This window comes from Rhipicephalus sanguineus, chromosome 4 (assembly GCF_013339695.2).
Source record: "Rhipicephalus sanguineus isolate Rsan-2018 chromosome 4, BIME_Rsan_1.4, whole genome shotgun sequence".
In the NCBI taxonomy this organism is placed as follows: domain Eukaryota; kingdom Metazoa; phylum Arthropoda; class Arachnida; order Ixodida; family Ixodidae; genus Rhipicephalus; species Rhipicephalus sanguineus.
In genome coordinates, this window is record NC_051179.1 from 193,084,126 (window position 1) to 193,096,280 (window position 12,155).

Here is a 12,155-nt window from a genome sequence, read left to right on the forward strand (position 1 = left end):
AAAACTACTTGTAGTGAAAAATATCTAAAGGGTATTGTGTGCTCTATTTCTATTTTTAATGTTCTATAAATTAGACCGTGCCAAAAACAGGCAAATTTGATGGGATGGATATTGGCCGCAGTGTTGTACGTGCTACTCAGTTTATGGGTAGCTTACCAATGTGCCTACCACAGCTAAAGCAAGTGGAGATGTCAACCAAGATCAAGTCATTCTTGGTTTCATATTGAGTAGACAATTCTGCTGAAGCTACGTGAGAAGTGCACTCATATAGAAACTAGTTGCATGGTCCATGTGTTTTGGAATGAACTATCTCTCAACATGTGACATTTTTTAGTGAACACTTCATTACATTATGACTAACACCCAATGGCATGTTAACGCTTTCCTTATTGGAGCCATAGTGGATCAGTGGTTATGGTGCTCAGCTGCTGACCCGAAAGTCATGGGTTTGATCCCAGCTGCGCCGGTCACATTTTGGTGGAGGTTGAATGCTAGAGGCCTGCTTACTGTGTGATGTTGGTGCATATTAAAGAACACCAGACGATCGAAATTTCCAGAGCCCTCCACGGTGCATCCCTCATAATCATGCAGTATCATGGTTTTGGGACGTAAAACCCCAGACATTATTATTTTACCGGGGTGCCGGAAATCAATTTTATTTCTTCTTTTACACATAGCCCATTGTTGTTGACATTGTTCCATGAGCAGTGGCATGCACCGAATAAAATAAAAACTGTGCTACGACTTCATGCATAATTTGGTCTTGGAAAATAAAAACATGAAGGAGAAACTGAAGCCATATTCAGTTATGACCATAGGTCAGCTAACTCACTCATGAGTCGACTCACTCAGACTCGGATCGAGCTGCGAGTCCGAGTCTGAGTGAGTCCGGGTGTGTAATCTTTCAGTAAGTTTGAGTCCCACTGAGTACGGTTGAGAAAAAGTTTAGTGAGTCTGAGTCTCAGTGAGTCTGGTTGAGTGAATAAACTTTATTAAAAGTCCGGACGAGGCGGGGGGAAGAGGGGATTAACCCCTGTCCCGTCCCACTCTCCGTCGATGATGGCGTCAGGTGACGGCTTGAAGTCTGGTTGAGCAAAATATTTATGAGTCTGAGTCCGAGTGAGCCCTAAGCACGAAATATATTTCTTGAGTTAGTCTGAGTGAGCTCCACCCTTTATTGCCGACCTATGGTCCTATCTAGTGACCTATCAGCATTACTATCGGACTTATATCGGCTTACGTTTATACTCAAGAGTCTATTTGCACATCCCTCAATGCACTAGCATCCATGTGCCACCTCAGTCTTTATTGATCAGAGGCGGGAGTGGGGGCCATGACATCCCCCCCCCCTCCGCAAGGTCTTTCACGGGACGTTCTTGATATAAATATCTTGTGTGAGTTGTATATTTTATAAAAACGTCCTTACTGGATTGCAATCACTGATAACTGGTATTTGAAGGTACATGATCAAAAGGCGTATTGTAGAGCACTGATTATGTGAGATGTTGGCGTTAAACAGCATTTACACCATGATTGGAAAAGCTCATTTTACGCCAGCGGACTCACGATTCAAATCACTGAGGCTCACTCAGACTCGGCTCAAGCCGCGAGTCCGTGTCTGAGTGAGTCCGGCTGAGCGATATGTTCATGAGTGTCCGATTGAGAAAAAGTTTAGTGAAACTGAGTCCGAGTGAGGCAAATTTCGGTGAGTCTGAGTCGGAGTGAGCTCTCAGAGGTAATATGAGTGAGTTCCAATTTTTTTAGCGACCCATGGTTACAACCTGGGAAAAAACGCCCGCTCCACCCACAGAGAATTTGCGCAAGGGCTTCATCCAGTAAGTTAGAGAGGTGATTCGGTATGAGGCTCTAGTCACGTACTCACACAAAATATTTATTTTTTATTTATTTAAAGAGTCCTTACAGGCCTCGTTAGAGGCATTGAGTAAGGGGGCCGTCACAAAAAATAAATGATCATAAGTAATGAATACATATCGTACAGGATGAAATGGCTCAAAGCACACATATCCCTTTTTAAACACATTAAAATACTGGCTAACAATAATTGTAGAGGCGAAAAGAGAAAAGGAGTAGTTCAACGCTATAAATAATTAATACAATTAGAGAGAGCATCACCAGATACATTTCGTACATGCGCAGGTAATGCACAGTAAAAAAACATACGAGTACAATAAATGAGCAAGAAGAAATAACAAACTCATACATAAGAGAGCTAATAAAACACACTAACGAAAAAAAAAAGAAGCCGCTATACATTTTGTCGAGGTTATGCGGAGGAATGTGAAATGAGTTGATAAAATTTATCAGGATTTTTTTCGGACACAATGGAATCAGGAAGTGCATTTCACAGCCGAATGGCGCGAATATCATGACGTTTCCGTGGCCACGCCGCACCATGGCTCTGTTGGTGACGCACAAGGGGCCATTTTGGAAGTTTTGGTACCTGACATCATCACAACTAGCCAGACTGCAGCGTGAAGTCGCCAGAATTAGTACCGTAGCGGGACATCAGGCTAGTGTCGATTTCGGTATGTGCCATGTGAAAATTGACTTTAGTATCAAAATAAAACATCTTATCAGCATTTGCTGAGCTTCACACTTGCCCAGAGCCGTGTCTCTGTATACAGGAGATTTGTATGGCAGAGTAAACTCGCCTTTGAAAAATGCTGTTAGTACCCCTTTGAGGAAAGAAAAATCACGAATTTGGCACATTGTTCAATGGTCCTGAAGTTTTTATTATTTTTTTTTTGCTATAATAGCCAGAATTTTCTAACTTTGCAGAGCGATGCCCCACATTATTAACAGGCGTGCTAAGTATAATTGCCAAGAGTGACGCAACTCTGGATGCTGTGATGCTCAGTCACATGCTTCTTAGCCCCTTCTTGCAACATCTTGTGCATGTGCAAGCCTGCAAATGCCACATAAACGAGGAGCTGCTCATTGCATGGCGGTAATCCGATAGCGCAGGCAGTGCACGTTGGCAGGCCTACTGCACTTTTTTGCGCAGTAGCAAAGCATTAACACACAAAAAAAAAATCACAGCATATCCACGGAGTGAATGATGATGACTGGGCGAAGCTGCGGAGGTTCATCGGTAAACCGTGAATCTTCCGTGAATTCTGCCCAGTACATCATCACCGACGTGAGATCGGGCGCGTTTATACTAAAGGTTCGATGAGTTATGACGACTTGCGGCTCACTTTAATTTTACATGTACGCTGTGAATTTTCATTGTTTAGAAAACCATTGCTTTAGAAAACATCTGGCGTCTTTCGTTAAGCAGCTGGCGTCTTTTCGTTTTGCTTTAGAAACATCTGGCGTTCTTTCGTTTTGCTTTTACAAAACATCTGGCGTCTTTCGTTGCTTTATTTCATCAATCAACGGCGTTTTGAACAAAATTTTTATTGTTTAATCACGCACAGGAGAAATCTCACCAGGCACTACCTTGGAGGTAAACAATGGCTGCTAATGGGAATGAGAGACAGAAGAAGTCGGCTTTTAGCTAACACTTACACTTCTACTTCTACTAACGTTTCCTACAGGAACATGACAATGGCTGCTAATGGGGAATGAGAGACAGAAGAATTCAGCTTTTAGTTAACGCGCACGCTGCGAATTTTTGATTGTTCAACAACGCACAGGAAAAATCTCCCACCGGCACCACCTTGGAGGTCAAGATCTGGTACTAGCGTTACGACTGGTTACGCACTACGACTACGAGGGACGAACGGGTGCCGCTTTAAGGAGCTTCGCCCCTAAAAAAAAGACAGCTGAGTACACCTCAGAAGTGTCAGTCACAGCAGAACGTTGGCTTTATCATCCGTCCGTTGTCGACTACCCGGCATTCCTCTACTGAGCAACCTGTGCCAGTATATGTGCACTCCTTACACTCCCCTGAGATTTTCAGCTGATTCACACAGCTCAAAGTAAGCGTTTAGTGCTGACTACCTGAACTTGCACAAGAAGTCGGGGATTCCTCTCCTGCACAAGTGCAACAAAGTAAATGGGATTTACTGTGGCATCCTGATAAAATCTACATAAATTGCACCAAACTTCGATGAAGTCTCAGATTTGATAACATCTATCACCGGGGATTGCACTGTTGGCACATCAAAACATTGATCTGGGGCTACATGGTATTAGCAACGACGGAGCAAGCATTATTCAGGAGACAAAGTGGGGCTCGTGCAGGCATTCGGATAAGTCCTGATTCCATGCACGGTGCGGACGCAGCTTTTTTCTAGTTAGTTGGCTCTGTCTAAAGACGACTCATACCCGCAGAGTGTTGTGACTTCAAGGTCATTCAGTGACGATTCATCTGATGACATCATCTGCTCCGGAAAACATTGCTGGTAGACAGTTTCAGGCGCTGCACGGCATGTTTAAAATTAAGGCAATATTCGCTGATAACCTCGTGGCGCAAAAATGTCCATCAGTTTGGTTTTTGGACGTTGCCAAAATAAAGCTGGGAAAATTAACAAGACATATTAGTAAAAGTTTGCCTCCCATTCCGAGTAGCTGCATGTGCATCACCCTTCTTTGTCCCTATCTTCCACTGTGCTGTGTTCCTTCCAAAGTTTCACCAACATGCCGAAGCTTCTACACAAAGCTGCAATTCAGTTTTGACGTGCACTGCTCTCAGTAGAGGGCCTGCTGCTGACAGCCCCAGTATGGGAAGGCCTACTGCGAAGAGGCTATGTACGGTAGACTCCCATTAAACGGAACTTGAAGGGACCAGGAAAATGTGTTCTGTTTAACAGGAGTTCCGATTACTGAGAGATGAACAGGGCTTCAGAATTTAAATATGAAACCAATCACGTTAGGCGGCAGTTCTGTTTCCGCTTACAGAGAGTCTGCTGTATATTACCCTATGTACTATCACGCTCAGTATGAGCTACATCACGCGAGCGCGTGGCCGAGTGCTCTCTAAAGTTGTACAGTTGCGCCGATCATGGCATATTTTCGTGTTATCGGGAGAGGGTTTGGCTGTTCCTGCAAGTGCGCATAGCCTCCACTTGCTTTTACCCTCGCCCTCGTTTAGCCCTGCGGTGATATCAGCTTCGAAAATGATAACTTCGAGGATGAAAGCAAGCAAGTGGGGGCGATGCGCGCTCGCACGAGCAGCTGAACTCTTTCCGGATAACTCGAAAATATGCCATAATCGGCACTACTGTACGACCTTGCTGAGCACTCGGCCACGCGCTCGCGTGATGTAGCTCATACTGAGCGCGATAGTACAGTAAAACCTCTGTGATACGAATCTCGCGGGGTTACCAAAAATATTCGTATCATCCGAAATTCGTATCACCAGAAAACATGGAAAAGAAATATATGACAAAAGAAAGTTGGCATACGTTTTGATTTAGTGTTTCTCAGGGCTGCAGCGACGTCATGAACAGCTCTGAATGATTGCCAGTAAAGTTTTTAGACGTCAGCGATCATACTTGTACTCGTAAATACATGGTGCATGCGCGTGTGTAATTAATGAACGAGATGTGCTGTGCCCCGTGACAGCTAGTAGCCCCTTCCTAATCTTACTACGCTTTTCTGCATGACAGCAGGATACTGCGGCGAAAGGGACTTAAGAAGCGCTTTGCACACGATAGAGGTCAAGCTCCTTCGCCAAGATCGTCCGCTTCGTCTCTTGGGGTCTTCGTCCGCCTTTAATGAGACTTCAGGACGGACCCGCAGCCCAAGTTTCAGTCTTGTTTCATAGAACGTCTGATTGCGGGTACATGACTTGCATTGACGTGGCAGGCACGTGTTAACACAGTACAAAGACACTGCTGCATTGAGCACAGGAGCACGCGTCAACGCGTCAGAAAAAAAAAAAAACGTGACGTCAACGTCATCTGTAATCTAAACGCGAAGGCACCTAAAGGCCTCCAAGATTCGCATGCACTATTTTGTAGGCAACGACGCACCGCTGATGGTCGCGCAGCGCGCATGCCCGCGCCCCCGCGTGATTGCCGGGTATTCCGCGACAGCGTGGGCAGCACCTGTTCGTACCTGTGCGCTAGCGTATGTTCGTATCAAACGTCGCGTGGTGCAAATCGGTTCGCAACAACCGTACTCCAATACATTGCAGGCTAATGGGCCTTGGCCGGGACCACAGAAAATTTCGTATCACCCCGAAATTCGTACGAGGCGTGATCGTATCACCGAGGTTTTACTGTATATTTATGTAATACACCCGCCCCCTACCTTGCAACATGAACTGCTGATGGTGAAAAAAGAAAAAGAGGAACCGAATCTAGTTGTAGTATGTAGTTCCCTGTCGTACACATTTTCAGGTACTTTCATGAAAGCTCGACTTGTAGCAAAACTTGGTCTTCTAGGCAAGTCTGTGCATGCGCAAAGCAGTCGTCTGGAACTGGTAACCTTGTGGAGAGCGCCTTCAGATAGCACGGATGGATTTCTTGCACTGCTGTTATGCCTGGAGCTGCAAAATATCATGATAACCGCATGGCTTGGGCTGAATGTCATGTCTGCAGACACACAAGAATAGAATATTGTATCAGTGGTACTTTAATTAAAACAAAGGACTTGGACAACCTTCTGTTAACAACTGGCTGAAACCAGTGTTCCTGCATGAGAAGCAGAGCAGCTGCAGTTTAAGTGGTTTGACCAGTGTGAGCATGTATGACAGCTTTCTTTAGCTGTCACAGGCTTGCTTCCTGTGTCTTCTGCTGCTGACATAGTGCACCTAATTATATTTAGGCCATCAAAAGAGAGGAAGCAACTTATTTGCGCAGCACTGGAGGCACTCACTGCAAACTCGCAGCACAGTTCTCATTGCATGATATGGACAAATACTGGCAATTAACAGCTTTCACTTTTCACAGTGATACATTCCTTGCGTAACTAGCCCTCTGAGCTTTGTTCTCATGCCCAAGGGGAGTTCACATCCGATTGACGCGTCACTTGCATAATGCGAGTGCCCTTCGCCGCGAGCGCCCGCCACGACAGATCATCTGCTCAAGTTTGCCAAGCGGCTGATTGCAAGACACAGCGGGGCACGCCATGCAATTTGAGCGCAGCGCTTTTTTAACGGCTTCTTTGTGGCTATGTTGGGTACCAGGGGCGTAGCCAGAAATTTTTTTCGGGGGGGGGGGGGTTCAACCATACTTTATGTATGTTCGTGCGTGCGTTTGTATGTGCACGTGTATATATACGCCAGCAAAACTGAAAATTTTCGGAGGGGGGGGGGGTTTGAACCCCCCAACACCCCCCCCCCCCCACTGGCTACGCCCCTGAGTTACGGCAACAGCTTGAATCCCATTTGCAGCACATAAATAATGGCACAATCACAAAGCTTAGTGGTCACATTTCACGCATTATCACTTGTTGCAGAATGGTAGATAACGTCCTTGACTTCAATCGGTGAGATTTTAAGAAAAACTAATAATGGCCTTTTTGAAAAAAACTATTTTCAAACTGCAGCGTTTTTTGTAACCCACATACATTTCAGCACTATCTCGTAGAATAACAGTGCACATGAAAACCACAAAAATTATTTTAAAAGAAAGCTCAAATATCGAAGTCAGTATGTACCGAGTTTTATTATCCTCAGTTTAACTAGTCTGAAGCAATGAACTCCTGAAATTGTTTGCTGATACCATGTTTTTTATTTGTTTTCTGAAAGGTGGTTCGACAACAAAGGGAAATAATTTACTCATGAGGTTGAATTTCACTGGTACTTTGATGGGAATAAATGTTTTGACCCAGAAGCGCACCATTTTTTTCGCTAAGTGGTCCGAAAGCTCAGAAATTGCTAAATTGCAGAAAAAGTTTATTTAGCTTCACATTTTTCACATTCAAAAATTTTTTTTCACGAAACGAACTTCGACATCGTTGTTCTGGGTCCGAAACCTGTACCTAGAGTAAATTTCATCAAGATGGGGAACGTAGATTCTTTTTATTCCTACCTAGACACACCCAGGAGTCCTTGTACTTTTTGAACACTACTAGCGGACCTTGTACAAAAGGTTCATCTTAATCTGGTGGCATCCTTGTGTGATGATGGTAGGTTTTAGTGGCGCAAGGGCAACTCAGGCCAAAGAGCGCCAAACACAGGGTTACTGGTCGACTCGGGTAAAATCTTTTGTCTGAATGAAAACTTCACACGGTGTAGTGGATTTCTCGTAACAAGTTGTACGTACTTCATTAAAGTGCTAACAGATGAAAGCAGTGCACTGAGGAAAATAACCGTCGGCTAGCTTTGCCATAACAGTGGTATGTCTGAGCATATGTCTGGGACACTGTCAGAGTAGCATGGAGATTTGAGGGAAAAATAGGATGACCTGACAAGCTCCCGTGTTCACTGTAGACAGCCTTCCCTGACACTGTCCTTTAAAAATTCTGTAGCCATGTTGACCGAGCACACTTCCATCATACCTTGGTTTTGGAAGTTCAAGGAACAGTGCAGGCTAGTTTCAGTGGCTTCTCCTGTCACATTCTCTTTTTCCAATACCAAATCACGCAAAAAGTTGTAGCATAGTTTTTATTTTAATTGGTGCATGTGATTGCTCGTGCAAGTCTCAGTGGCAGCGTGTTATGCGAAAAAAATGACAGATAAAATTGACTGAGTGATTTCCTGTGCCCCAGTGAGGAGAGAGCTAGCATCAAAGTGGTGAGTTGGGCTTGTTGGTACATAATTCTGGCACATTGCAGCACTCGTCGTCCTCTTCGTTCGTGTTCCATCCATTGTGTGTTTTTTTGCACTGCAGTGTGCCAGAGCTAGCATTACCTTCACGTCATCGGGTGTCAGTCACGAAGTATTAATATATTCACTTGAAAATGTCACACGTTGAAAGTCAGTCCATTGCAAAATGTGTGGAGGAAAGGTTTTTTTATGAGTGCACTTCTCGTGTAACTTCAGCGGCATTGCCTACTCAGTATGAAAGCCAGTATGTAGTAACTTGATCTTGGTTAACATCTTCACTTATTTTAGTTGTGGTAGGCGCATTGGTAAGCTACCCATAAACTGATTTCGCTCTTTCCATTCTTGTATGTTCTGCGATAAATTTACTCGGTAATCTGTGTATATTGGCTTCCTCTAAGTGGCACAAGGCATACGTGTAATTGTCATCTTAAGAAATATTTAGTACCGAGGGCCCGAAGCTCTGCTTTTGTAATCTTTGGACCTTGATGCCGTCAGCCTGATTGGAGAGGCACAGGTTTCTCAGAACAATGCGAGGATGTAACAGGCCAGTCTAGGAGAGGTGCCTTCTTCTTCAATGCGGCTCAGCCATATTATCTGGTGTTAGTTCATTACAGTTGCAGTTGTCCCCAAGGCATTCATTGCCCGTGTCAGAATGTCTGCATTTTCTGGTACATCGGTCGTCTCCTGCCCATTTCAGACAGAGCTCTTCATCTGGTAGAGAACAAAAAAACTTGACAAAAAGCATCTAAAAAGCACATAGTGGAGCTATATAGAGCAGTGGCAAACATGAAACTGCCGTAGTTTGTTTTTTACTGGTGTGTACACAATTCTGTACAAAGTGGCCACAAAACTTAGCCGTGTGAAATCAGTTTTGGTATTTTGAACACACTGTGACCCTCAAACTTTTCTTCAGGGAGGATTGCAAGCCATGGTCTTCCCTTGTCTCTGAGTTGAGCATCTCGCGTGAATGCTGTAGGCATGTGTCAGTGCAAAAATAACTCAAGATGAACGCTGGCATGTAAAAATTTTTTTATTGAAGCTTCCTTTTGCAATTTTCTGCAGAATTTTAAATGTTTGTTCATTTGTTGCATTGTGCATCAACTGCAAGAAAATATTAGGCTAAATGGTTGTCAGAGGAAGACACGTCGACCCATTTTCAACCTTTTTCATTTGTTGAACTCTGCACAGCCTGTGAGGCAGTTGTGACTTTTTAACGGCCATGTATGATCCCCACATATTGAAATGTGACATCAGTTTCTTATGTATAACAACTGCTATGAGTGATTGCTTGACATAACCACATCATGTCGCTACGAATCTGGTCACTACAGGTAATGTTGGCCCTGATGCATGTGCACGAGTCAAAATTACACCAATAGGACAGGAACTGGACACGACGGAAAGAAACGTATATGTACTGCATAGCCCTAAATATTTGCATTTGAGTCCGTGAGTACTGTGCCTGGACCTTGCAATCAAGCCACTGGAATGTACCAGTGCCCAAGCTTTCTGTGCACGTGTCGTGTGGGTTGTCAGATGGTGTGGCTCTGCCCTACAGTTTGCAATGCCCCTTAGGCAACTTGTATTGTGAGTTTTTGTGAGCAACAGTTTCCACTGCCGTGGCATGTTTCAGTGAGTGTGGGGTCTCCCTAGGTGGTGGATGAGAAAGTCGAACAAGTTGTTGTTTCCCCTCTCCCTGCGTCTGCAGCTTCTGCCCGACGGACACAAAATTCACCACTTGTTCCGATGACGGAACGGTGCGTGTCTGGGACTTCCTGCGCTGCTTTGAGGAGAAGATCCTCCGAGGTGAGCAGAGCCCTTTGCTCCTTTTGTGCCAGTGTAACCATGGTCAAAGTGAGCTGCAGCAGCCTTTCATTGGCACTGCTTAGACAAAATGCTCGGCCGTTGTGGCAATAACATCTCATGGGTGGCCATGTGCACAGGACATGTAGGAAACATTCAAAGTAGTTATGCCAGTATATCAAGTTTGCTAAGGTTTCATTCACAGGGCCTGTCGCTGCCAGCAAACGGGGATTGCAGAATGTAAATTTGGTGAGCTAGCCCTTGTAGCTGCACAGTGCAATGGTAGTAGGGTAGCTTTATGTGCTGTAGCAACATTGTGTCGCCTGCAACAAGCAAGACATGCTCTACATGGGCAAGTATAGAAAGCCTCGTATACCACTGTTGGAAGTGAATTGGTTGCTTCATTTGGACCACCAGACTCCCCCCAAAAGTTTTTTCTTAGGATACTGCACATCTTTAAACAAACCAAAAAAAAAAACCTGCACTGTTTGGCACACACCACCTCTTTGAGCACCTGTGGAACAAGATAGGTGAGTACGTTTCAGAATTTGGGGTTGCATTATAGCCACTGTTACAGTGCCTCTTAAATTGAAATTAAAATATTTATAATCACATTCACACAAGTGCGCTCAGGCAGTACAAAAGCCGCAAGAACATAGGTACCAAATGTGGCACATGGCACTCTTGTCCTGTCTGTTGTACACTTTTGCAAAATTTAGGTACCAAGTGCCAACTTAGTCCTCATCCTGCTATCCAGAAGGTTCTGCAAATTTTGATCAGAATGTGGACAAAAGCAACCGACTAGATTGGGAACAGAAATGTTCATAAATGTATGCGCCATGAATGTGAGTGTTTGAACCTACCACTTGTACTGAAACGAGGTGCAACCCATTCATGAAGGCCACTCAGAAGCCTATCTTACGCACCTTTTCAATTAAATGTAGCTAAAGTAAGTTAAAGCACATAATTTAGCTTCAAAATTGCAGTGACTTATGTGCTTCAGATGGTTTGATCAAATCTGGTGCTAGGAACATGGTGCTATGATGCACTACAGGTCTGGCCTGCATGGAACTCACCTGTTTGTGCTTGAGGTGCTTGCTTGCTGGCTTTCTTTCAAATTCTGCTCAACAGAAAGTTCCATACAGGGGGAAAGGTGCTGCACGTCTTGCACTGCCAGCCATAGGTTGACAAACTTACTCGTGAGTAGACTCGCTCATACTTGGATCAGGCCGTGAGTCTGAGTGAGTCCCACTGAGTAATATTTTGGCAAGTTCGAGTGAGTCTGGTTGAGGAAAATTGTGGTGAGTCTGAGTCGGAGTGAGCCCTTAGAGCAAAATATATTTATTGAGTGAGCTCCGATTTTTTCGCCGACCTATCCTGCTAGCTCAAGATGCTGACATGCGGCTGATTCGATGCTGCACTGTAAGTCGTGCGTTTGCAGGCTGTGCATTCCTGTGATCATCAGATCTTGCAGTCTGACAGCTGTCTTGGAACAGTCACACCAACTCAAGCATTAAACGGACACTAAAGTGAAACAACAAATTGGTTTAGATTGATGAACTATGCTGTAAGAGCTCTAATGTTGGTAACTTCACCTTCATAGGTTCATTAACAGATGAGAAAATCAAGGTCAAAGTTTCATTTTAAAATTTTGCGCCGAAATCTGCTT

The 12,155-nt window shown here is 44.4% G+C and overlaps 1 protein-coding gene across 1 annotated transcript in view; it reads left to right on the forward strand.

The window, feature by feature from the left end:
* LOC119390989 (pre-mRNA 3' end processing protein WDR33-like) overlaps window positions 1–12,155 on the forward strand; it is a 277,891-nt gene that overhangs the window by 99,737 nt on the left and 165,999 nt on the right. Inside the window, 1 exon segment of the mRNA XM_049415008.1 lies at window positions 10,392–10,489. Coding sequence (XP_049270965.1) covers window positions 10,392–10,489 — 98 coding nt within the window.